The sequence below is a fragment of the Pseudopodoces humilis genome, chromosome 5 (assembly GCF_049639895.1).
Source record: "Pseudopodoces humilis isolate 2021_Gansu_Grassland_sample_001 chromosome 5, ASM4963989v1, whole genome shotgun sequence".
Taxonomy (NCBI): domain Eukaryota; kingdom Metazoa; phylum Chordata; class Aves; order Passeriformes; family Paridae; genus Pseudopodoces; species Pseudopodoces humilis.
In genome coordinates, this window is record NC_142204.1 from 9,815,337 (window position 1) to 9,839,479 (window position 24,143).

The 24,143-nt window shown below is 48.3% G+C and overlaps 1 protein-coding gene across 1 annotated transcript; it reads right to left on the reverse strand.

Moving 5' to 3' along the window:
* Positions 1–288: 288 nt before the first annotated feature.
* LOC148184264 (histone H3-like centromeric protein A) lies at positions 289–23,665 on the reverse strand. The gene is made up of 4 exons (XM_088055073.1): positions 23,581–23,665; positions 2,651–2,712; positions 1,039–1,116; positions 289–423 (listed from the first exon to the last, which is right to left on the reverse strand). Exons 1-4 carry the CDS (start codon positions 23,663–23,665, stop codon positions 289–291), a joined length of 360 nt encoding a protein of 119 aa, XP_087911199.1.
* Positions 23,666–24,143: the final 478 nt, after the last annotated feature.

Consider the following 24,143-nt stretch of genomic DNA (forward strand, 5'->3'; position numbering starts at 1 on the left):
GTCCCTGAAGGGGTTGCTGGGGATCCTGAGGTGGGGGTCCAATAGGAAGGAGTCTGTGGGGTGGGTCCACATGGTGGTTCTTGGAAAGGTGGATCCCAAACCTGATTAGGCATGTCAGGACAGGGCCTCAGTTTGAGGGACCCCATGAGGGTGGGTCCCAGCATAATGGTCCCAAAGTAGATCCCAGTAAAGTTAGAAGTGTGAGACTGTCAGGGGAGTCCCAGGGTGGGGGTCCTGGTACAGGGGTCTGGGGGGTTGAGCCTCTGTGCAGGGGCTCAGGGTCCCCATTCAGATGCCACCCCCCTCGATTCCCTGCAGGCACCGGGCCAGCTGCAGATCTTTGGGGAACAGGGTGACTCGACGGACGTGCAGTGAGCACAGGTACGTGTCTTCCAGCAACCACACAGCAAAGGCCTCTTCTGCCTGTGTCCCAAAAGCTGGGGGGGGGTGTCCCCAAAACCTCCCAGCATGCTCCAACCCCCACTGCTCCCCCCAGGTGCAGCAACCCCCCAAAACACACCCCCAGGGGGGCAGGGTCCCTCCAAACCCACCCACAAGGGGACTGAAACACCCTGTGCCTGTAAATGTGTGAGGGAAGACCAACATCATGACCCATCCCCATTCCCTGACAAACCCCAGGAATACAGGACTCCCCGCACCCAGAGGTCTCCCAGAGACCCTCTGAACATCCATGGAACCCTGTCCCAGGACCCACAGACCTCCCACAGCCCATGGCAACACTCCTAGACTCCCCCACCGCTCCCATCCGAGACTCCCAACAAACCTCTTAGCCCCATTCAAGCACCCAGAGACCTTCCTGGACCTCCCCAGTCCCCCAGAGACACCCCCAGCATCCACAGGCCCCCATGCAGAACCCCCTCCCCCAACCCCTATGGAAACCTTCTCAGCCACCATGCTATCCCCCTCAGTCCCCCTCCCCACTCCCCTAAGCCCCCTGGACACTCGCACTGCACTCATAGGGCCCCTCCAGCCCCTCTGTGACCTCTCTCCATCACACCTGGGTCCCCAGACCCCTACCTCCTGCAGCACCAGCAGGGCTATGCTCTGCCAGCAGTAATCGACTCCACGGGTGAAGAGTAGGCAGAGGTCCTGCACCTGCGGAAGGGGAAGAGGGGCACATGGGGGCATTGGGGTCACAGGGAGTGGGGGGACATCAAGACAACAGTCAGGGAGTATGGGGGCATCACCCCAGGCTGGGGCCACCACCCTGGAAATACCCTGGAGCCATGGAGACACTGCCCTGGGGACATCCCAGGGACCTGGGGACACCCTTGTGCTCACCCAGGAGACACTTTAGGGACACCCCAGGGACAGGAACACTGGGGACAGGAACACCTGGGGATACGCTGGGGAGTGGGGATGTGGGAACACCATGATGGGGAGACCCTGTTCAGACCCCAGGTGGGAGGCAGGGGGGAAACACCACTCTGGGAACATCTTGGGAACACCCTTTGGCATGGGAACACTGGGACAGTCTCCTGGGGACACCCCTATGTGACAGGGGGGACAGTGCTAGCACAGGGGAGGGGCACTGGGAACACCCAATCCATGCAGCCTCTGAAGGTGGCAGGATGTTGCCTTGAAAATTAGGCCTTTTGATACTGTTTTCATCATTTCTAGCCACTTTCCCAGGAAAGTAACTATAAACATAGATGTTTATACATTGCATTAAAGATATGCCTTTTGATGGATGTCTCTCACGGCCAGTGTGGTTGGGAAGGTGGTGACCTGACTATCCAATCCCTGGTCGTTGTCGAAAATCTATAAATATTGAAAGGATAGAATAAACCTTCTTCTTTTTTCATCACACTTCAAGCTGTGTCTGTGTGAATCATTTCATGTCTGACAGTGAAAGTCAGACACAAGGATGTCTGGAACCACAGAAGAACATTGGGAAGCTATACAAGGATGTTGAGGAAGTACAGGTTCACCATGTCAGGAGGACGGGGAGGACAAGGAACAAGGACAAGGAGGACAAGGGCTGGAACACGGCTGGGGGTGGGGGGCTGGGGGAAGAGGGTGGTCCTGAGGAGTCCCAGGGGGTGATTTGGGATTCTGGAGAGGTAACTTGGTGGGTCTGGAGGCGATTCAAGAATCCCAATGGGTGTTTGGGATAGGGCCCAAGGGAGGTTGGAGCCCAGATTGTATTTCAGGGGTTTCAAGGTGGATTTGGGGGTTGGATATACGGGGGAGTCCTGTGGGGAACTGAAGGGTCCCAGCGTGTATTTGAAGACTCTTGGGGAGGTTGCAGGGTCCAAGAGGGTTGAGCTGGGGTGTCCTGGGATGGATTTCAAGATCCCAGGAGTGGGGATCCAGAGCAATTGGGGACATCCCAGAGAATGTTGGAGGTCCTGGGGTGGATTTAGAGGAGTCCTGGAGGGATTTGGGAGTCCCAAAGTAGATTTTATGCATATCTGAGATGATCTGTGTGGTCCCAGGGGAGATTGGGAGTCCATGGGCGATGTTGGGGAGGTTCTGTGGGCGAAATCAGGATGTCCGGGGATTTTGAGGTGCAGGAGTGTTCATTTTTGAATGTGAGGGGTTCTCGCCACGTGGGCAAAGGGGCCAGGGCGCAGAAGCAGGCAGGTGCTGCTCTGGTACATGCAGATCTCCTGCAATGCCCACTGACCTGGGTGGCGCCCTGGGGGACGTTGGATGGGGTCTGTGGGGGCTTTAGGAGATCTATAGGGCCTGGGGGGACACAGGGGGAAGCTGTGGGGGTTATAAAGGATCTATAAGATCTGGAGGGACATTGAGGATATGAGGGATCTATAGGGAGCTACAGTGACAGCCAATATAGGGGAGCTATAGGGGACAGGGAGTATGAGGGGTTATAGGGAACAGAGTACAGAGGGCTATAGGGGAGAGGGAGTGTGGGGTAATGGAAGCGTATAGGGGTACATAGGGCACAGATTGGGGGTGGGGGAGAGCAATGGATGAGAGGGTCCATAAGGAGAGCTTTATAGTGGGATCCACAGGAGAGCTCTGGAGGGGGGCCTAAGAGGGGGCTCCATAGGGGAAGTTCATAGAGTATATCTATAAAGGGAGTCCCTCATCCTTCACTCACTGCGTCCCCGTGGCCAGGAAGGTGGAGAGGGCGGGGGGCGGTCGTGCCTTCAGGGGGTGGACTTAGGGCAGGGTATGGTTTGGCCAAATCCACCGTGGGGTCAGGGCGAGTCCAGGCATCTGGCGGGGCTGGAAGGGATCCGGTGGCCCAGAAAGCGGGGGGATCAGGACAGCTACTACCGGGTTCCCCCAAGCTCCCCCTTCCCACTCATTGCCCGTGACGTCCTGCCCAGGATCTGCAGCAGCCATGCTGCTCAAACCTCGCCCCGCGCTGTTCAAACCTCGCACTGTTCAAACTTCCCGCCACATCACACTACTCGTGATGTCACTTCATCCCGCCGCATCAGTCGGGGCGTGCAACCGCTCTGTGCCGCTGGACTTTGCAACTCAATGGTGCCAGGACAACCACAGGCTCATTAGCATAAATCTGCATGGCTCTGCCCCCTGGCACCCCACACCTTGGGGTTCCCAGGGCTGTCTCAGTTACCATCCCAGTGTGATCGTCCCAGTTGATTACAGAGTGTCCAGTCACTCCCAGTGTGGTTCCTGTTTCTCCCAGTCATCTGCATGGTTCCAGTTACTCACAAAATGATCCTAGTATGATTCCAGTCCCCTGCCATATGATTCTAGTGCTTTCCAATTGTAATAAATGGAAATGATTCATGCTAACTAAATTGTAACTATTTGGAAATTTATTATTAGCAGCAATCAGAGGAATTAGTGTTACAAGGCAGATTTACCCCTCTACAGATGTTACGTGTTAAAATTAGGTACAGGATGTAGTTTTGAAATAAGTGATGTCCCAAGACAAAAACAGCCTTGAGATGGACAAAGTTGGAACGATTTTAGGCATAGGGCCTGAAAATTATTAAATGTAACACTAATTAGTGGACTAACATAACACAATGCTTTGTATGCACGCTAACCTGTGAGGTTCTCCAGAGGACAACAAGGATGAGTGCAAGCCTTCATGAAAAGACCACCAAAAGAAGACTGAAGACCCCCTAGCAACAAGTGAGGCATGCGCCATGAAGAACAGCTGTCGAGATAAAGAACGAGGGATGAGACCACCTTGCTTTGAGATGATTTATTGCTCAAGTAGCCAGGTATCAGTCTCAAGGCATGAGATTTAGAGGAGCAACAAGTCAGCCATAGCTCAAGGTAGACACAAGTTTCTTCTTTGCACAGCAATATATAACTTTTTAGTCCTATAGGCAGTTGACACAAAGCTTTTTTTTCACTTATTAACCTATCACCTTTACTTAATTTTGCCGCACTGTGTCTGTTTCTTTGCCAATAAGCTGACAGGTCACATACTCACACACTCACCTCTATTATATTTTCTAGATCTCTAGCCTACTCTATAACTCACACAGCTTAAACCTCAAACTATTTTACCTAATATCTTACCTACTCTAGGCATATTCTTACTTATAATTATAGGGACATAAATTTATAATTTCTCTATCCAATGTCTGTGTACTTTAATCATTACATTAACCCAAGCTCTTTCCAGGGCTCCAGATCAAACCCTTCAGCATCTGAAGAAGTTTCTGTTTTTCGGTTTTCAACAAATAGTGATGTAAAGTCAAAAATCAGAAATAATAGGAGGAAATAGAAGGAAAGTTACAGGAAACATTATTGAATATGTATAAGCACACAGTATATAAGTTTAGTTTGAATTGTTTTGTTTCATACATGAGGCAGGATGGGAAGCCCTCTCCGTACCCCAGTTGGTTTTGTATGTGAGGTGGGGTGAGAAGCCCTCCCTGTACCCCGGTCAATTTTGCTTATGCTTTAATCATACTGAATTACTGGCAAATTATATATATAAATTGTATTTTTTTACTAAATTGTATTGTTTTATTCTTTTATACCAAATTACTATTCAATTTACAAAACTGTATTAATTTTTAAACTGCTGTTAACTCAATAGACCTATTTGTCAAAATTCTTATTTCATTTATAACACAGTAACTCCCAGTGTGAGTCCAGTATGATCACAATGACTCCCAGTATGATCCCTGTTACACCCCCAATGGTCCCAGGCAAATCCTGTCCCTACAAGAATGATTATTATGATCCCAATCATTCGCAGTATGCCCCCAGTGTGGTTCCAGACACTCCCAGTATGAACCCAGCGTGGTTCCAATTGTCCCCTGTATGATCCTACTTATCCCAGTTATGGTCCCAGTACCCCCATCATGGTTACAGCATCTTCCATTTGCTCCCACTGTGTCTTCAGTTGGCTCCCAACACAGTCCCAGTATCTCCCTGTGCCTCCTAGTACCCAGTGGGGGTCAGTCAAGGGTTGCAGCTGTCCATTAAATCCATTGGGAGAAGCAGATTTGGGAGTCAAGTGAACCCATGGTAGCTCAGGTGGGCTTTGGGGGTCTCTTGAGGGCATTGCCTCACAGACCTCCCAGTTTACCCCCAGTTTTCCCAGTGGACCACCACACCCCTCTTTTGACCCCATCAAGCCTCCCAGTTGCCCCTATTTGTCCACCCAGGCCACCCAGATGCCCCTCAGTTCTCCCAATGGGCCATCACACCCCCTATTTGACACCATCAAACCTCCCAGTTTCCAACACTAGCCACTCCAATTGTCCTTCTAGATCCTCCAGCTCCTCCCAGTCCTCCCAGCGGGCTACCAGACATTCATTTCATGGAATCATTGAGGTTGGAAAATCCCTCCAAGACTGAGTTTAACCTCTGACCAACTTCCACCTTATAACTCGACCATCACACTGAGTGCCATGTCTAGTTGTTCCTTGACACATCCAGGGGTGGGGACTCCACCACCTCCCTGGGCAGCCCCTTCCAAAGCCTGACAACCTTTTCCTTGAAGAAATTCCTCCTGATGTCCAACCCAAACCTCCCCTGGCACAACTCCAGGCCATTTCCTCTTGTCCTGTCCCTGTTCCCTGGGAGCAGAGCCCGACCACCCCTGGCTGCCCCCTCCTGTAAGGGAGTTGTTCAGAGACAGAAGGGCCCCCTGAGCCTCCTTTTCTCTAAGCTGAGGTCCTGCAGCTCCCTCACCTGCTCCTGATGCTCCAGCCCCTTCCCCAGCTCTGTTCCCTTCGCTGGCCATGCTCCAGCCCCTCAAAGTCTCTCTTGCAATGAGGGGTCAGAACTGGGCACAGGACTCAACGTGGGGCCTCCAATCACTGCCCTGGTCCTGCTGGCCACACTATGGCTGATCCACACCAGGTGCCACTGGCCTTCTTGCCCACCTGGGTCCAATCCAGGCTGGCTTCCAACCAGCAGCTCCAAATTCCTTCCTGCTGAGCAGCTCTCAAGCTATTTCTTTCCCAGCCTGGAGCATTCCATGGGGTCGTGGTGACCGAGCACCTTGGCTTTTTTGACCCTCACACCATTATCCTCAGCCCACTGATCCAGCCTGTCCTGGTTCCTCTGCAGAGCCTCCTGCCCTTCAGCAGATCCACAGTTCCATCCAAGCTGGTGTGATATGTGAATCTCCTGAGGGTGCCCTCAATCCTCAATCCCATTGTCCAAGTCACAGATTGTGGTGGGTTTAGTGCTGGCTAAAATCACCAGGGCACTTACTCATTCCTTGCTGTGAGACATAGGTTAGGAGGAAGGCAAAACAAGTTCAAAACTTGAAAGGTATAAAGAAATTTTATTAATAGTACTACAAGAATAAGAAGCATCAGAATGCATCCTCCCCCTACCCAACTTCTTTCTTTTCTTAAATGACAACATAGAGACAAAACCTGGGATGTTAGATCAGATGCCAACTATACAATAGTCTTTCCTCAGTTCTTGTAGGGAGAGGAATTTTCTCTTGCCGTGCCATGGAGACTTTTCCACAAGAAACAGTTCTCTCTTGGCTTTTCATTTCCATGATTAGCAGCTGCCCAGGAAAATGTTCTGCATCATGAAATTCCTCCCATTTTCACAGCTCTCCTAGAGGTGTGTCCATGGGTCATGAACTCATGGGGTATTTTTTTATGGATGACTTGCTCAAAGGTAAAGGTTCTCTTCATCTGTCTCTGTGATCATCTCTGGGAACAGAGGTTTTCTTCTTCTCTCCCTGGGGGCTAAGAGTCTTCATCAACTCTCATCTCTCTCTCTGTTCAAGTGTCCCATGAAATTACAGCTACTCTAACATCTGCTTGGCTTCATCAGTGGATGCCTCTGCTCACATCTACAGTTTGAATGCTTCATCTATACTCTCTTAATTAAAGTGGATATTTCAGTTTGTCATTGTTCATCTCCATGCCCCTATCAGTCACTGTTATAGGCCTATTAGGGTTAGGCCTATTCAGTCCCTGTGTTTGATTTCAGGCTGCACTGGTAGCTGCTGGCAGGGCAGGGTGGGGGCAGTCCTGGCTAGGCATGGCACTGTCAGTGTGGGCTAGGGAGGGGATTTAGTGTCAGCAGCTGTGGCCCAGCAGCCTCCTGTGCCCAGCCTCCTGAGCCTTCTGGGGCCCAGCCTGGCCCCCACCCTGGGCTGCACAGGCCACAGGGGAGTGGGGCTGGCCCCACCAAGGCTCAGCTACCTTTCAAGGTTGGAATCAAAGAGAAAGAATTCCCGGGCTTATGTTTTTTAAATGTGGATCTCACATAGGAGGAACTAATTTCTAAATGGTTCAAAATGTTGTCAGTTCTCAGAACTAGCCAGCTATTGGCCTTTCCCATGCACTGAGGAAGCTCCCAGCAGCTTCTGCTAAAGAAATTACTTCTATGGGTGGTTCCTTACTTCTTCCGCAAACATCAATCACTGTGAACCCACCACACAGATGATGTTGAACAGGACCAGCCCCAACACTGAGCCCTGGGGTACCCCAGCAGTGCCCTGCTGTCATAGGGTGACTTTACCTTTAAGATAGCTTTGGGAGCTAAGGAAGTTGAAGCTGCTGGTGGCTGATGGGAGTATTTTCTCCTGACCAACTATCAGTCATTTCTAAGAATTGACAGCAGTTTTGACCATTGAAAAGTGAGATCAACTTGCGAACACCACCTTAAGATGTAAAGCTAGAGTTCTCTTGATCCCTTTAGTTTCCGGCTTCTGAAAAGGTAACAAGGCTTTGTCTCGGCCTCCTCCCCCCCCCTCCAGGCCAGACAAGGCCGCAGAAGGCGGGGGGGGGGGGGGGGGGAATGTGAGAGAAAGGGAGCCAGCCGGCCTGGCTTGGTTTGTAGTTTCTGCTGCTGGACTGAAACCTGACACTATGAACACTTACAGCTTTTCCAAGACTTTAATTCTTTTACTACCTGGATAAAACGTACAGATTACTCCTTTTTACCAGAGAGACAGAGAGAGACAATCAACATGAAGAAGACATCATGAAATCGTCAAAGACAGTGAAGAAAATATTTAAGTTTTAGATGCAGAAGAGAGAATAAGGAGATGCTTTATAAGCTGAAATATTTTTCTGTTAAAGCTATGGAGATGGACAACAGTGTTCTGAAAAAACTCCTTTAATTCATGACAGAGTATATTGGGAGGACTGGAGTGTTCAAAGTGTGGATTTTGAGCAAAAGGTGGAGTAATTGTGATACAGTGAGGTGCTGGAACAGAGGGGGGAGAAGTAATAGTTGAAGATTTGGGGCCGTTGTAGAGGTAAAGAGAAAACTTCTGTTTTCCAGGGAAGCTCACAGAGACAGATGAAGAGAGCTTTTGCCTTTAAATAACTCATCCTTAAAAATGACATCCCTAGACTCATTGACCCATACACACCTCAGAGTTATGTGAAATGAGAGGAGTGAACTGATGGCAGGATTTCCAGGCAGCTGGCTTCAGAAAAATAGAAAGCTATAACAGAAATAGTTTTCTTGTGAGAAACTCCATAGATTAGCAGAAGAAGACTTCTGTTTCTCTACAAAGGCTGATTAAAAGACTAGCAAGAATTGGGAGTGTTTTAAACACCAAAGTTCCAAAGTTTTTTGTCTCTAGGTTGTCACGTGAACAAGAGAATGGTTGGGTAGTAGAGGATAAAGAGGTTTTCTGGAGGTTTATTCTGGTGTTCTTATTCTTGTAGTTTTGTTAATAAACTTTTTTTATTCCTTTTAAGTTTTAAGCCTGTTTTGCTCTTGTTCTAATCCATATCTCACAGCAAGAAATAAGTAAGTTTTCTAGTAATTTTTTAGTTACTGCTTTAAAACCATGACACCAGCCCAGCTGGCTGTGGCCTCATTCCCACTTGCTCTTTGGCCTGGCCAGCAGCCAGGTATTCCCAGCGAGCAGCACCTGTCTCAGCTGAGAGTTGCAGGTGCTCCAGGAGAGGCAGGGAGATGGAGACAGTGCCAAAGGCTTTGCTGAGTTTGAGGCAGACATACCAACACATGTCTAACATCCACTGGGGCCACCTGGGCACAGCAGGTGAGTCAGGCAGGACTGCCTTTCCCAAGCCCTGGCTGTTCCCAATGCCCTGATTTTCCTGTCCGTGCCATGGGCTCCCCGCAAAGAATCTGTTCCAAGGCTGTTCCAGCACCAGGGCCTGGAGTTTGCTGGACCCTTCTGGCCCTGGTCTCAGTGGCTCCCAATCACCTCCAGTATGGTTCCAGTCATTCCCTGTATGATGCTAGTCACTCCCACTATGATACCAGTATGATCCCATGGTCCAAGTTGCTCCCATTCACCCCCAGTATGATTCCCCTTACTCCCTGTCACTCTCCAGCATGGTTATAGTTGTTCCCTCTATGATCCTAGTTACCCCAGTTGTGATCCCAGCATCCCCACCATGGTTCCAGTATCTACCAGCTGCTCCCAGCATGGTCCCAGTAGGTCCCAGTGCTTCCCTGTGGCCAGTGGGGGTCAGCTGAGGGTTGCAGCTGTCCATAAAATCCATCTAGGGAAAAGGACACACAGGTGATGTGGGGGGATATGGAAGGACATGGAGTCACTGTCATGCTGTCACCAAAACTGCGGGAGAAACAAACATTCTCCAACAACATTTTTACTGTGAGAGAATTAAGGCATTACTTTATTCTAGCCAGGATGTTTTTCTGCAACATAAAGAATTTAATCCACACATTGCCTGGGTTGTGCAGAGAAAACCATTCCAATCCCACATGTCTCTTTACTAGATTCTTCACATACTTACACAGTAAAAACCTGGAAAAATTCATTGGTTCAACATTCATTGGCCACAAGTTACGGTCCTTTGTATTTGGTTTCCTATTGGTTATTGATCCCTTTGCCTTCAATGTTAATTAGGTCCTCATGCTTTGTTTCTTATTGACCTTTCCCAGACCAGGTGTCTCTGACACACCAGGAAGGATGTCTGAGCATTAATGATTACTTATATCTTGTGCATTCTCTGCAGCTCCCAGTCCATCGAGATGTCAGGCTCATCAGGCCTTGCCTGGGCAACAGAGTCTCTTGGAAAGAACTTCCATTCCCTTCTCCCTGGGTGAAGATGAACAAAACCCCTGACTAAAGTTAGTTAAAAATTTTAGAAGTTGCATTATTTCCAACACGCCCCCTCCCCATGGACACAGTACCCTCATTGCCACCCTGTGTCCCCATGTCCCCCCATCTCCCTCATGTACACATGTGTCCCCAGGATCCCTCATGTCCCACCTGTCCCCCCACATATCCCACAATGTCCTCATGTCACCCATATGTCCCCAATGTCCCCCGTGTGTCCCTCATGTTTCCACCCTATGCCACATCCCCCATTGTCTCTGCCCTATGGCAGGAGGTGCCTGGACTCTTCTCTGGGACATTTGTCTAGTGGCCCTGTGTTCCTCTGGGAGGCAAAATATAGAGAGGGAGAAGACCCTGAGTACAGGAGAGGAATCCAACATTGTGGCAAACAAGACAGGGCAAGAGCATCCTTCCTCCACTTCATTCTTGGGACCCTCCTGATGGGTCAAGGGACACTATACCCCATCACAGAATGAATCCCCACCCAGGGATCTGGGCTCCTCTGCATGGGATTGGGAACCCCTCCCCAGTTAGCAGCCTTGAGACCTCTTCCCCATGGGAGTGGGACATATACCTCCTCCTCCCACACGACTTGGGGACCCATCATTGGACTGAATACCCCCCTCCCCATAAGACTGCGACCGCCCTGAAAGAGAGACCAAACGTACCCCACTGACCCCCTCCAAATGCTCTGTAGGGACCCCTGACTGCCCCATAGTGACCCACAGCTTCCCCTGTGCCACTCAGACACCTCCCTATACCCCCCATGGTACCTGTGATGGAAAAACACTTGCCCAGCAGGATGAGCATGAGAAGGAAAATGAGGAAGCTGACAGAGGGGGAGCAGCTGGCATGGGGACATGGGGAGGGCTGGGCACCCCCCTTCATCACACCCCTGACATCCCCCTTCACCACCCCCATACCTCCTGTACTGTCCCAAGCCCCTCATCACCTCCCATGACTTCAAAGTGCCCCTGTGCCCCCTCCATAACCCCTATACTTCGCTGTGAAAACCCCTCCAAACCCACTCAGAACCCCCAGCCCCAACTAATCTCAGTATGCCTCTCAGACCTCGACACCTCCCAATCTCTGAAGATCCCCCCAAATCCCAGTAGAACTTCCCCAGACGCCAATGCTCTCCACTCCCTGCAGCCGCCCCTGTCCCTCACAAACCTGCCCATACTCCCCCCCCAAGCTCCCCCTTCACGCTCCATGCTGGCAGCCACCATGAGCATCTTGTAGGTGGTGTGGAGCACCTGCCATCCCTAGACCAGGTCTGGGGGGACTGGGGGGGTCGGGGGGGAGCATAGGATCTCCCAAAGTACCACCTCCCCCCAGGCCCCCTCGAAACTCAGATTTCCCCCTAGCCACTCACTGATGAATAATGTGAGGATGACAATGAAGATGAGGAGGAAGTGTCTGTGTCCAGGATGCCTGGGGAAGGTGTGGGGATGGGGTGAGAAGAGGTTCACCCCATGAGGACCCAATACCCGCCAGGGTGTCCACAGATGCCCCCTGCATTGCAGCCCCACCATCAATCGCCATGTACCCCAACCCCTCCAGCTTCCTCAGACCTCAATAACCTCCAATACTGATGCACCCCAATCTTCCAACACCCCCCAAACATCAAAAAAGTCCTCCAGACCCCCATATACGTTTCCATCTCAATGCACCCCAATCCCTGCAGCCCCCCAGAACACCATAACTCGTAATATACCCTCAGACCCTGATGTACACCAATCCCTTCAGCCCCTCCAGACCCTGCAGACCACACAGACCCCAATAAACCCCATCAGACCCCCATAACTTCCAAGATACCCCCAATCTCAATGTAGGCCAGTCTCTCTCCCATTGTCTTTCCCCCCGGCCGCAGCCGCACCGAACTCAACAGTGGAGAGGTGCCACATCTGGAAGGAATCCCCTTTGGTCAACGCCATCTCGTACTCCAGTGTGCTCCAGCCTATCACTCTGCGGAGGCAGGGGCCTCCCTGGGGGGGAGATGGGGGTATTCCCCCCGTGTTTGCTGAGGGCTATGCACCACCAGCGCTTGTGCATGGAGCGGAAGCTGCGGCCGCTGCACAGTCCCTGCAGCTCCTCCCCCCCCCAATAATTCCCCCAGTTCCCGCAGCCCCCCAAATCCCCCGAGCATGTTTATAACACCCCAGACCCAAATATGCCCCCCATCCTGATGCACCTCCACTCCCCAGTCCTCAACGCTCCTAACAGGGCCCACCCTGAGCATTGCCCCCACCCCCTCCTACAGGCCCCACCCCAGATACCGGTGCCTCACAGGCCCCTCCTGCATCAGGGCAGGGCTTCTGTCCCATTACAACCCAATGGAACCCAGTACAGTCCAGTATAACTCAGTACAACCCAGCAGAGCCCAGTATAGGCCAATATAGTCCAGTATAGCTCAGTGTAAGAGAGTATGACCCAGCACAGCCCAGTATTTTCCCCAAAGGAACCAAAACCAGGTGGTTCAGTCTGAGGAAGGGGAAGAGGAACGAAGAGCAGAACGTGGCAGGGGGAGGGGGGGTGTGGGGAGGCGGGGGGGAAGAGGTTTGGGTGTCCCAGGGGCCCCCCAGACTCCGGGGAGCTATACTTGGGGGTGACCCAGCTGTGTGGCCTTGTACCCTTCCCAGCTCCCCGGGGACCTCTAAATCCTTCCAGGCAGGGGCCTCCTCCACCCATGTCATAGGGAGGTGGATGAGTGGTGACAAAAAGCGATACCCCAAACTTCCCTTTTCTAACCCCAAAACCACCCAAAGCAAAGGCACAGTGGGAATTTGATGGGGAGCGGGGGTTCCCCAAAACCCCTGGTTACTGGGGGGCGAGGTGTTCCCTGCTACCCACCACGCCACCGATGCTACATGGAGCAAGTGGATCGCCCTCATCACGCAGCGCGCCCATATTGGAAACCCAAATCGCCCTGGGATTTTGGAGATAATTACAAACTGGCCAGAAGGTGAAAACTTTGGTCTCACTGATGAAGAGGAGCAGGAACAAGTGACACGAGCTGAAGAAGCTCCACCGTACAACCAACTGCCAGCAGAAGAAACATGCTATGCTCTGTTCACTGATGGTTCCTGTCGCATCGTAGGGATGAACCGGAAGTGGAAAGCAGCCGTATGGAGCCCCACACGACAGGTCGCAGAGGCCACTGAAGGAGAAGGTGGATCAAGCCAACTTGCAGAACTCAAAGCTGTTCAACTGGCCCTGGACATTGCTGAAAGAGAGAAGTGGCCAAAGCTCTACCTCTACACAGATTCATGGATGGTAGCCAATGCTCTGTGGGGATGGCTGGAAAGGTGGAAAAGGGCCAACTGGCAATGCAGAGGAAAGCCAATCTGGGCTGCTGATGAGTGGAAAGACATCACCACCAGGGTAGGGAAACTGTCTGTGAGTGTCCATCATGTAGATGCCCATGTCCCCAAGAGTAGGGCCAATGAAGAGCACCGAAACAATGAGCAGGTGGATCAGGCTGCAAAGATAGAGGTGTCAAAGATAGACTTAGATTGGCAACACAAGGGAGAGTTGTTCCTAGCTCGATGGGCCCATGATGCCTCAGGCCATCAGGGTAGAGATGCCACCTATAAGTGGGCACGAGACCGAGGGGTGGATCTAACCATGGACAGTATTTCCCAGGTTATCCATGACTGTGAGACGTGTGCCACGATCAAGCAGGTCAAGCGGTTGAAGCCGCTATGGTACGGTGGGCGTTGGTCCAAATATAGGTATGGGGAAGCCTGGCAGATTGACTACATCACACTGCCCCAAACCCGCCAAGGCAAGCGCTACGTGCTCACGATGGTAGAAGCCACCACTGGATAGTTGGAAACCTACCCTGTGGCTCATGCCACTGCCCGGAACACCATCCTGGGACTTGAAAAGCAGGTCCTTTGGAGGCATGGTACCCCTGAGAGGATTGAGTCAGACAATGGGACTCATTTCAAGAACAGCCTTATAAACAGCTGGGCTAGGGAACATGGCATTGAGTGGGTGTACCATATCCCCTACCATGCACTCACTGCTGGAAAAGTTGAACGGTGCAATGGCCTGCTAAAACCAGCTTGAAGGCACTGGGTGGGGGAACTTTCAAGAACTGGGAGATTAATTTAGCAAAAGCCACATGGTTGGTTCCACTAACCGAGCAGGCCCTGCCCAATCTGAGCCCTTTAGAACGACAGATGGAGATAAGGTTCCAGTGGTACATATGAGAGGTATGCTGGGAAAAAATGTTTGGGTTAATTCTGCCTCCAGCAAAGACAGTCCAATCCGTGGGGTTGTCTTTGCTCAAGGACCGGGTTGCACTTGGTGGGTGATGCAAAAAGATGGAGAGACCCAGTGCATACCCCAAGGGGACCTGGTTTTAGGGCGAACTACCCATGACACTGTGCTTGTATCTGTATCTGCATGTACATATGTATATAGTTAAAGTAGTATGTATTCGTGTATAATTTAAAGGTTTAATATTTGATGTAACATTTTGGTATGGGAAAAAATTCGGGGTGGATAGTGTTGAGGGTTAGGTGTCCTTTTTTTTTTTTTTTTGTCCTTCAGGCCTGCCCGGGGAATTTTTACCCATTATGTGCTGGGACAACCTAACTACCGGTACTTAGGGGTGCTCACAACGGACAAAGAGTAGCCGGGCCCAGGGTGGGGAGGGAAGGGGGCAGAAAAGGAGGGTGGGGACAGTTTTTGGCTGTTTTTCTTAGGCTTCAGGGAAGGACGTTCGTGTGCTGGGTCACGGAGCTGCTGCGGTGGAGAGAAGGGAATTTCGCCATCACCCAGACAGAGCGGCTGCTTCTTCTCCTTCTCCCCTCTTTGCTGGTGGCCTCTCTTAAAAACGAGATTCACCTAATAAATTATAAAAAAAATTTAATATAAATAAAAGACAACTAGGAGACTAAATAAATAAAGCAAAGGGTTAAAACGGCCGGGTGCCCTGGCGCCTTGCCAGGAACACACCTGGTATCTCAGGGATACCCTTTTTATCCCCTCCTTGCTGTGAGGGGTTAATGCATATTCAAGCATGTCCCCTCCCTGGTTCCGCCTTCTTGGATCATGCTCTTCACAGTTTTATTTTCTGCTGGTCAACATATATTTTTTGCTGGTCATCATTATTCTTGCTGGTCAGCATTATTCTGGAGTTTGGTTTCCTTTCTTTTTGCAAATGGTCAGGGCAGATAACAGTCCGGGGCCGTCATCCTTCCCCTGAGGACAGCTGGGTTTCATATCTTCCGCTGATAACAGTTTGGCCTCTATTGTTCTCTTGATAAGAGCTTGGGCCCCACTGTCCTTGCCCTCTGGGGTTTCCTTGCCTTGTACCTAGGAAATTCTTTTAAGCTTAAGACTTGTTAGCAAGAAAAAAAAGTACATACATAGCTAAAAAGTATTTAACCATATAATATTCATCTGCGAAAGCCAATATCACAATACAAATTTATAACACCTCTCACCCCCTGTCCTGCCGGGACGTGTGGCAGCCACCGCCGTGGAGCTGCTGATACACCTCAGCCACTGGCCCAGGATCTCAGCTCGTCCCTGCTGTTTCCAGCCGACTGTTCCTCAGAGCCCTGCAGGAGCACCAGGACTGACTGTCCGAGGGGGTTTGTGAAAACAAAACCTCTCCTCCATCCCATCTCAGCCGAGAAGGCTGTCCCGGGGTCCCTGGTTCTGTGTTCTTGTTATTGCTGTAGTTATTGTTTGTTTGTTTGCCTGGTTAAACTAGTAAAGAACTGTTATTCCTATCCCCAGATCTCTGCCTGAAAGCCCCTTGATTTCAAATTTATAATAATTTGGAGGGAGGGGGTCTACATTCTTTCATCCCAAGGGAGGCTTCTGCTCTCCCTAGCAGACACCTGTCTTCTAGAACCGAGACAGCAGGATCAGAAGGCAGTTGATAAGTCGTAAAGAGACGTCTTACGTGCAGCGGATGCCTGTGTGGTTTTGTTTGTAAGTTTCCAGGGAAACTTGGTTTCAGGAGTCAGTGTTCTAAGTTGAGAGCGACAGGAACAACGTAAGCTGCCAGTGGTCTGTGTTTTAAGTGCTGCCAGTAGCGGCACCGAGAGTTGGCAGCTTGTGTTTTCAGGTGGGGCAGTGAAGACAGCAGGATGGCCAGTTTGTTGTGTTTTGGGAGCACTGGTGGCTCCCGTTTAGTTTGTGGCTGAGAAGCGGCTGGGTGGGTCACAGTTTGGATATCAGCCACAGGTTTTGGGACAAGAGAGGTCTCGTTGAGATTTGAAAAAGGAGCTGATATTTGGGTCACAGGAATTTACGCTCTAGGTGGAGAGTGCCAGAGGTGGCAGAAAGCAGTGTTAGCTGCCAGTGGTTTCTGTTACGAGCCAAGAAGGGCTCGAGCAGAGTGATCTGTGTAACGAGCCGAGGGAGGCACAGCATGGTGATTTGCAGCAGCCAGTGGTCTGTCCACCATGAGCCGAAAGGGGCATCCAGCTGCCGAGCCATGGGCTTTGTTTGTGTATTGGCTGCGCAGCAGCGGCAGCTGTGGACTTTGTTTGGGGTTTAGGCTGCATCCCGAGTGGCGGAGGATGAGCGGCCAACAGCAGCAGCGGCGGCTGTGCTGTCTGTGTGCACTCGGGTTGTGTACATGTGCTTAGGCTGTGCGGATTCATGACGTTTTGTGTGTATTTTGGACTGCGTACTTTTGGACTGTGTTGATGATTGACTAAGTATTTTTTTGGTCTGTGTGTGTTTGTGTAATAAATGGAATTGATTTGTGCTAACTAAATTGTAACTATTTGGAGAGTTATTATTAGAAGCAACCAAAAGAATCAGTGTTACAAAGCAGATGCACACCTTTACAAATGTTACATGTTAAAATTTAGGTACAGGATGTAGTTTAGAAGGTAAGTGATGTTTCAAGACTAAAACGGCCTTGAGATGGACAAAATTAGAACGACTTTAGGCATTGGGCCTAAAAATCAGTAAATATAAGACTAATTAGTAGACTAACATAACACAATGCTTAGTATGCATGTGTAAACTTGTGAGGTTATCCACAGGACAACGAGAAAGAGGAGAAGCCTTCGCCAAAAGACCACCAAAAGAAGACTGAGGACCCATTAACAAGAGAGGCATGTGCCGTGAAGAAAAGTGATGTAAAGTCAGAAAAAACAGAAACAGGAGGAAACTTACAAGAAACATTAATGAATATGTATATGCATACAGTATATATAAGTTTAGCTTAAAGTGCTTTGTTTTGTATGTGAGGCAGGGTGGGAAGCCTCCATACCCCGGTCAGTTTTGTCTATGCTTTAATCATACTTAATTATTGGCAGATTATATATATAAATGGTAATTTTGTTAGTTAAATTATTTTTTTTTACTAAATTGTATTCTTTTATACCAAATCATTATTTAATTTACTAATTTGTATTCAATTTTAATTAAACTACCATTAACTCAAAGGACCTAGTTGTCAAAATTCTAGTTTCATTTATAACATTTGTGTTGTGGAAGAAAATTTTGAGGTGTGCTTTTGGTGAAAAAGGGAGGTCGCCCCTTCCCACACGGAAGGAGCTGGGGTCTCCAAGACATAGATCCAGCATGGGCGGAAGGATCCAACCCATGGCTCTGGGATGCGCTGGGAATATAGTCCACACAATACTCAATGCAATTTCAGCCTGGCGGCAGCTGAAATTTATTTATTTTAGAAATAAATTGTTTTGTTACTCTGTGTGTGTGTATGTCTTGAAAGGTAAGAAAAACTGTGTGTTTGAGACAAACACTTTTGTGTTTGAGCAAAAGTGCGTGTTTGAGACATGTAATTGGCACAGGGTGATTGTAGTAGTCTGCTCTTCCTCTCCGGACAACCACAAGTGGCTAGAGAAGGACGAAGTGTTTTCGGGGGTATGTTTGGTTGCGTGAACCCCTTTAATAAAAAGTTCCCGTTCTCCACCCCTCGCCGTGGTTTGGTGTGGTAAACATTTTTTAGGAAACGCTGCCATCTAGTGACAAAAGCTATAATTGCATACTGCTGACCTTTTCTTAACTAAGGTTCTATGCCTGGGGATAAAGGGAGCTGGAAGAGCCGGTGTGAAAGATTTTTTCTGTTTAAGGAAAGCCTATGATTGTAGCCCGTGGGTTGTGTTTCGCTGTGTTGTTTGTCTGGAACTTTGGGTCCGACATTGGGTATTAAAGTGGAAGAGCCCTAAGAGAGGCCTCTGTTTTCTTTTTTGTTCAGAGGAAAATAAAGCCACTCAGATAGAGGCAAAGGTCTTATTGATAACTGGTGAAGTAGCACATGGCAGTGGTAAGATATTTGAGCTATTAGAGAAAGGAGTCTCAGGGACCCTACAAAAACCAATTGAATTCCTTAGGGTTGACTGTGCCCAGTACACTCGGGTACCAGAATATTACAAAGTGAAGCTTCGAAGTTGGGACAAAGTAAAGAGACGTTGGGAGAAAAAGAACTTTCAGCATGGGGGCAAATGGGAACAAAGAGATTCCTAAGAGCAGCCCCTGAAGATGCATTCTAACACATTGGAAAGAGTTGTTTGCCTTTGATGGTACAGAAACCAAAAGGGAGCTTGTTAAGTTTAGTACATAATGGTGGCCACTTTATAGGCTTGAGAGAGGTGTTGAGGTGGCCAGCAAATGGAACACTGGACATACAAAACATTATTGAAGTTAATACTTTTTCTCTAGCATGAAAAGAAGCAGTTGGAAGTGACTTATGTTTTTTTCTCTTTGGGATCACCTCGAGTGGCAGAGATATTGTGAGTTTAGACAACCATGTGATCCCTTGGTATTAGCCTTTGACAGAGAATAAAGCTAACAAGTGTCGTAGTGCATGCTTAATAAATCAAAGATGCACACACCCTGATAAGGTATACCAAATTGAGGTTTTAGAACAAGAAACACCAGACTTACTTAAACCACCCCCTAGAAGGCAAGAAAGAGGGAGGGTGGAAGAAGAAGTAAGCTCAGAACCATCATCAACTCAGACCTCCCCCTCTCCAACTTCTCCCACTTCATTCTTCAAAAGGATAAGGTAGGAGTTTCCCCACCAACTCCCAAACTAGGAGAGTCAACAGGGCTACACTCACTACAACCTAGCAGTTATAGTGAGTGGAATGAACCTGGATGTGGACAGGATTTCCGAGCCTGAGAGAAATTTAGCCTTGTCAGGGACTCATCTGTTCCCAGGGAACAGTTCCTGGGAACAGTTTCTCTCCAGAATTGTGTTATTGTAGAGATAATATTTCCCAAAACAATATTGAACAAATGTCCCTGATGTGTTTTCTCTGGTCCCACCAATGGGACCAAAGGGGGTGTTGTTCTTTCTACCAATCAGGGCACCCTGGTTGGAAAAGCTAGCTAAGGTTAGGGAACCTCGCAATAAAAAGGCTTCTTGCCTCACAAAAGTGGCTGAGGTGTGGATGATTTCTGAGGACCCTCGCTTAATATTTAGCGTCCTCTACCATCACCTGGACCTTCCTCATTAAGTCCCAAACCTACTAAGCTTCCTTTACCAAGTCCTATAGCATCAATGACCGGAACACAAGCCAAGATGCATCATACAAGCACCTGTAAGAGAAGCAGAAATGTCTGATGGGACGACAAGGCTAGTCAAGGGCAACCTGAGCTTTAGGTGGGGATGGCTTGGGTCAGGGAAGAATCCTGCTCCATTCGTAATTTCCGGAGCCAGAAACCCCCTCTAAGCCACGTACTCCTGGACACAAAAAACGGCCCTTTTCCATCTGAAAAAAACTCGACCTCCCCAGGTTCCCTAGGCAAGAACAGCATCCCTTTTTCTATGGTAAAGAAGCTCACCTCAACCAGGTTTTTGTTGTCAGTTTGTCAGAGGCGTTTGGCACTCCAAAGGCTTCCCGAGTTCTAGGCGGGGACTTGAGTCAGGGAGGAATCCTTCTCTGTTCTTAATTTTCAAAAGTAGGTGCACGCTGGAGGCCCTGGACCTCTGGACACGAATGTGTATGTTTGGTTGAGTTTAATAAATAACTTTATAGAAATAAATATAAGGAGATATTTATATAAATAAATAATATTAATAAAAAGTTGCCCCCTTACCGTAGTTTAGTTTAGTGTTTGAGGAAACACTGCCTTCTAGTGACAAAAGCTATAATTGCACACTGCTATTGGGAATGTTGTCCTCCTCCGTGATGCCAGCTTTTTATCTTCTCAGAGGAGCAGATGTACATAAAGGTAAACCGATTCCTTCTGTCACACCAATATTTGGACCTGAGGAAAGTAGCAGTTTTCTTTCCAGCTTTTCTACGATTTTGATTTGGAGGTAAGAGTCCCATTTTAGGTATCCGGTGAGTCTTCAGAAATTTATAGAAAAAAATCCATAAAATACAATGAAATCTCGTTTTCCCACAGGCAGTTAAAGGCATCTTTCTTTTGTTTCATGCTGGAATTAAAAATGTTATTTCTGTGGGGTTTTTGTTTTTTTCTATATTCTGCGTGTTTCTTGATAACACACAATGAATTGTGCTGTTTGCTCTGTGAGCACAATAAACAGAATATCCTGCCCAAGCTAGCTTGCACCTGTCTTTGAATTTACATTCGTAACTTTAAGTGCAACTGAAGTACTTTAGGAACAGTGACTTCAAAAATTCTATTTCCACTGCATATTTGGGCTGCAGGCTGGCTGTTCCTAGTGGATGTTAATGGTCAAATTTGATAGAAAGGGAGCTTGAAAAGTCCAGAACAAACTATGGTAAGTCCTGAGTTGGCACTCACAGGGAACCAGGGTTTTGTGTTCTTAGGAGCAGGTATTATTTGGAAATGTCTAAATGTCTGACAGTGGTATTTTTCTTCCAGATGGTGGCTTCCAGTACAAAACAAAGCACATGTGGGTCCTCAGATTTCTTCGGCAAGGGCTACATGGCAGACATTGCTATGAGCTTTATGTCTACCAGAGGATTTTCTGGGTCATTCTTTCCTTTTTCAACAATCCTTTGTGTGATGAGGGCTTCCAGGTAAAAATTTCAAAAGAAAGCACAAAAAACCCCCAAACCACAGAAGTTTGCACAGCTTTGAGATCTCAAGTACAAAGCAGAAAGGAGCAGGTGACTCTGCCTTTGCCCTCTTGAAAATCTGTTCCTTGTTGATTTTGTGTATGTGTGGAGGGGGAAATAATTGCTTCTGTCTAATCCTGTCACATTTATCCCCTGAAATTGGACCAGGTTCCTGCTATCACAGAGTCTCATGTGGGTACTGTGGTTTTGCTTCTACAGTAGGGGTCTTTTTTTAGGGGGTCTCTATTCCCCAGGCAGCACATTCATTACCTGAGCAGTGCTTCAGCAAGAGGGAAACTCACATACCAGGAGCTCTCAGGTTTGGTAGCATCCACCCTGCGTATTTCAGGTATCAAAACCTTGGACAAAAAGATAAAATTGTCTTGCTACCTGAAGAGTTCTTGTAAGAGTATCATCTGCGGTAATGAAGCTTTGAACAGAGAATGTCTTTCCTTCCCTGGTGTTGCTGAGAACAAGTAGTGGGCATTTTCCCTTGAAGTTGATCCAATACTAGTCAAATGGTTAATTCTAAGTTAATTAGATGCTGACTGTAAAAGAACAGGTTCTATTTTCTGTTTCAGAGTGGTATTCTGGAGATACTACAAAGTGCTGCCTCTGTCACCAGAGCTCTCTATGAGCTGATGCAGGATCACAGCTTCCTCACGTGGGTTCTGCACAGCTTAGAGAAAAGACAACCAGAGAAGTACAGGAGAAATTGGAATAATTTTATTGTTCATACTAGAATAATTATGTAACTGAGTATGAAAGCAAGGGTAACAGACAGGGAGACAGGAGCACCAAAGGCTGTACTGGCAGAACTTGCTGAACTTGGAAGTGTCCCTTGTGGTTTTGAAAACAGAATCAAGGTGCTTCCAGATTGTGGTAGGTAAGATGATGGTGGGGCAACTTCATGATTTAGAGAACATGTCCTTTAAAAGCTGAGAAAGTAAAATATCACATTGTGTTAATGTCTTTACCTTTTAAATTTCAAGCAATCTCAGTTCACATTTTGTCACAGGACCTACTGCACAGGAAGTGGCACGGTAATGGATCTGTGTTGTATGGAACATGCCTCCTACCCCTGCCTCTCTCTCACATGTGTGCACATACACAGAAAATTTCTCCTGAACAGAGTGCCTTGACAGGTTCAGGCAAGTGCACCAAAAGTGCTTTAGAATATGGTCCCCTGTGGGTGATGGACGAGCTGCTGGTGAGAATCTTCCTTCCAAATGGTTTTTTTTTTTCTTTCTGTTTGCTTGGTTGGTTTGATTTTTTTTTTTTGTTTGGCAAATTTTTTGTTTCAGAGGTTTCTGGATAGCAAGGTGAAAGCAAGGTCCCTTCCTAATCCTAAAATGATTTCTAACTTTAACAAAATTTCCCATTGGGACCCTGTTTTCCCAGTACTAGCCTCCACATAAGGACGGGAGACTCTCAGACCCAGTGAACCTGGGTCTGAGGCAGCAACTGTCATATTTGCATCCACTCACATCATCACTAAGAGGCTGGAGAGCTCCCTGGCTGAGCAGAACCTCCTCAAAGAGCAGAACATGTCACCAGCACTGAGGTGGCTGTAGTGCAGCATCCTAGCACACATGGCAGCTAGGCAGGAGATGCTCAGGAATGACACAACGAGAAACAGTGCCTAATCACAACAATAGTAACATAAGTATATAATACCGATATTTAAAATTTGCAGACCTTCATCATTATATTATCCAAGCTCTATCCAACGTTGCAGATTAAAATCTTATGCATATATAGAAGTTCCCATTTTTCCACTTCCCAGACAACTACTTAGTGCAACACTTGCATAACGAAAGAATCCAGGAGACATGCACTTTTGCAGCATTAGACTTTCTCTACCCAACACCTTCAAAAAAGCAACATAAACAAAGAGACAAAAAAGGTACATGAAACAAATACTTTTTCTTGGCTTATTTGGCTATGCCATGCTTTTTTGTGGTTCTGTAGTGCTTGCCAAACAATGCATGCAGGTGTTTCGTGTTGGCAAGGAACTCAGACACCTGACAGCAAATTTCAGGTCACGCAGCAAAGAGCTTGTCCGTTTCAATCTGCTGCAAATCTGCGTATGCCAACCTTCCAGCTGCAACCTCCAGACAAATGTGTTGTCCTGGAAGAGTTTCTCTTTGCCAGACGCGTTGGAAAAGGTTTCCGTCTGCATTCGGACCCAGATTGAGGGGCTCAGAAGCTCTGAGAAAGTAACCGCAAGATGGTGAGCCTCTTTCGGCAGAAGCAGGGCTCCGGAGTTCTTGGCAGCCGCCACAATGAACTATGTGTGCGAGGAGATGCCGTTTTCCCTTCAGTGGTGGGAAATCGGCATCACTGCAAAAACATTAACGAACCCGCTTAGAAGCCAGCTCGTGCTCCTATCTATTGGACTGTAAGAAGAACGTAGCTGAGGATATCCCACCTGCTCTACTGACGTCGGCTGTTACCTGGAAGAAATTAAGCCCTGTTTCTTTGTGCTGGTGACTATATTTGGGTGACGACATGGGCACATAAAACAAGTGCTTTATCGTAGCTCATATTCTTCCGCCTCGTTCTCCTGCAGCATTATACTGCTCGAGAAACTCAAACGTGCGAACAAGTCCTTCGAGCTGACAAGGAGCACAGCCATCTGACAGGAGATATCCAGAAAA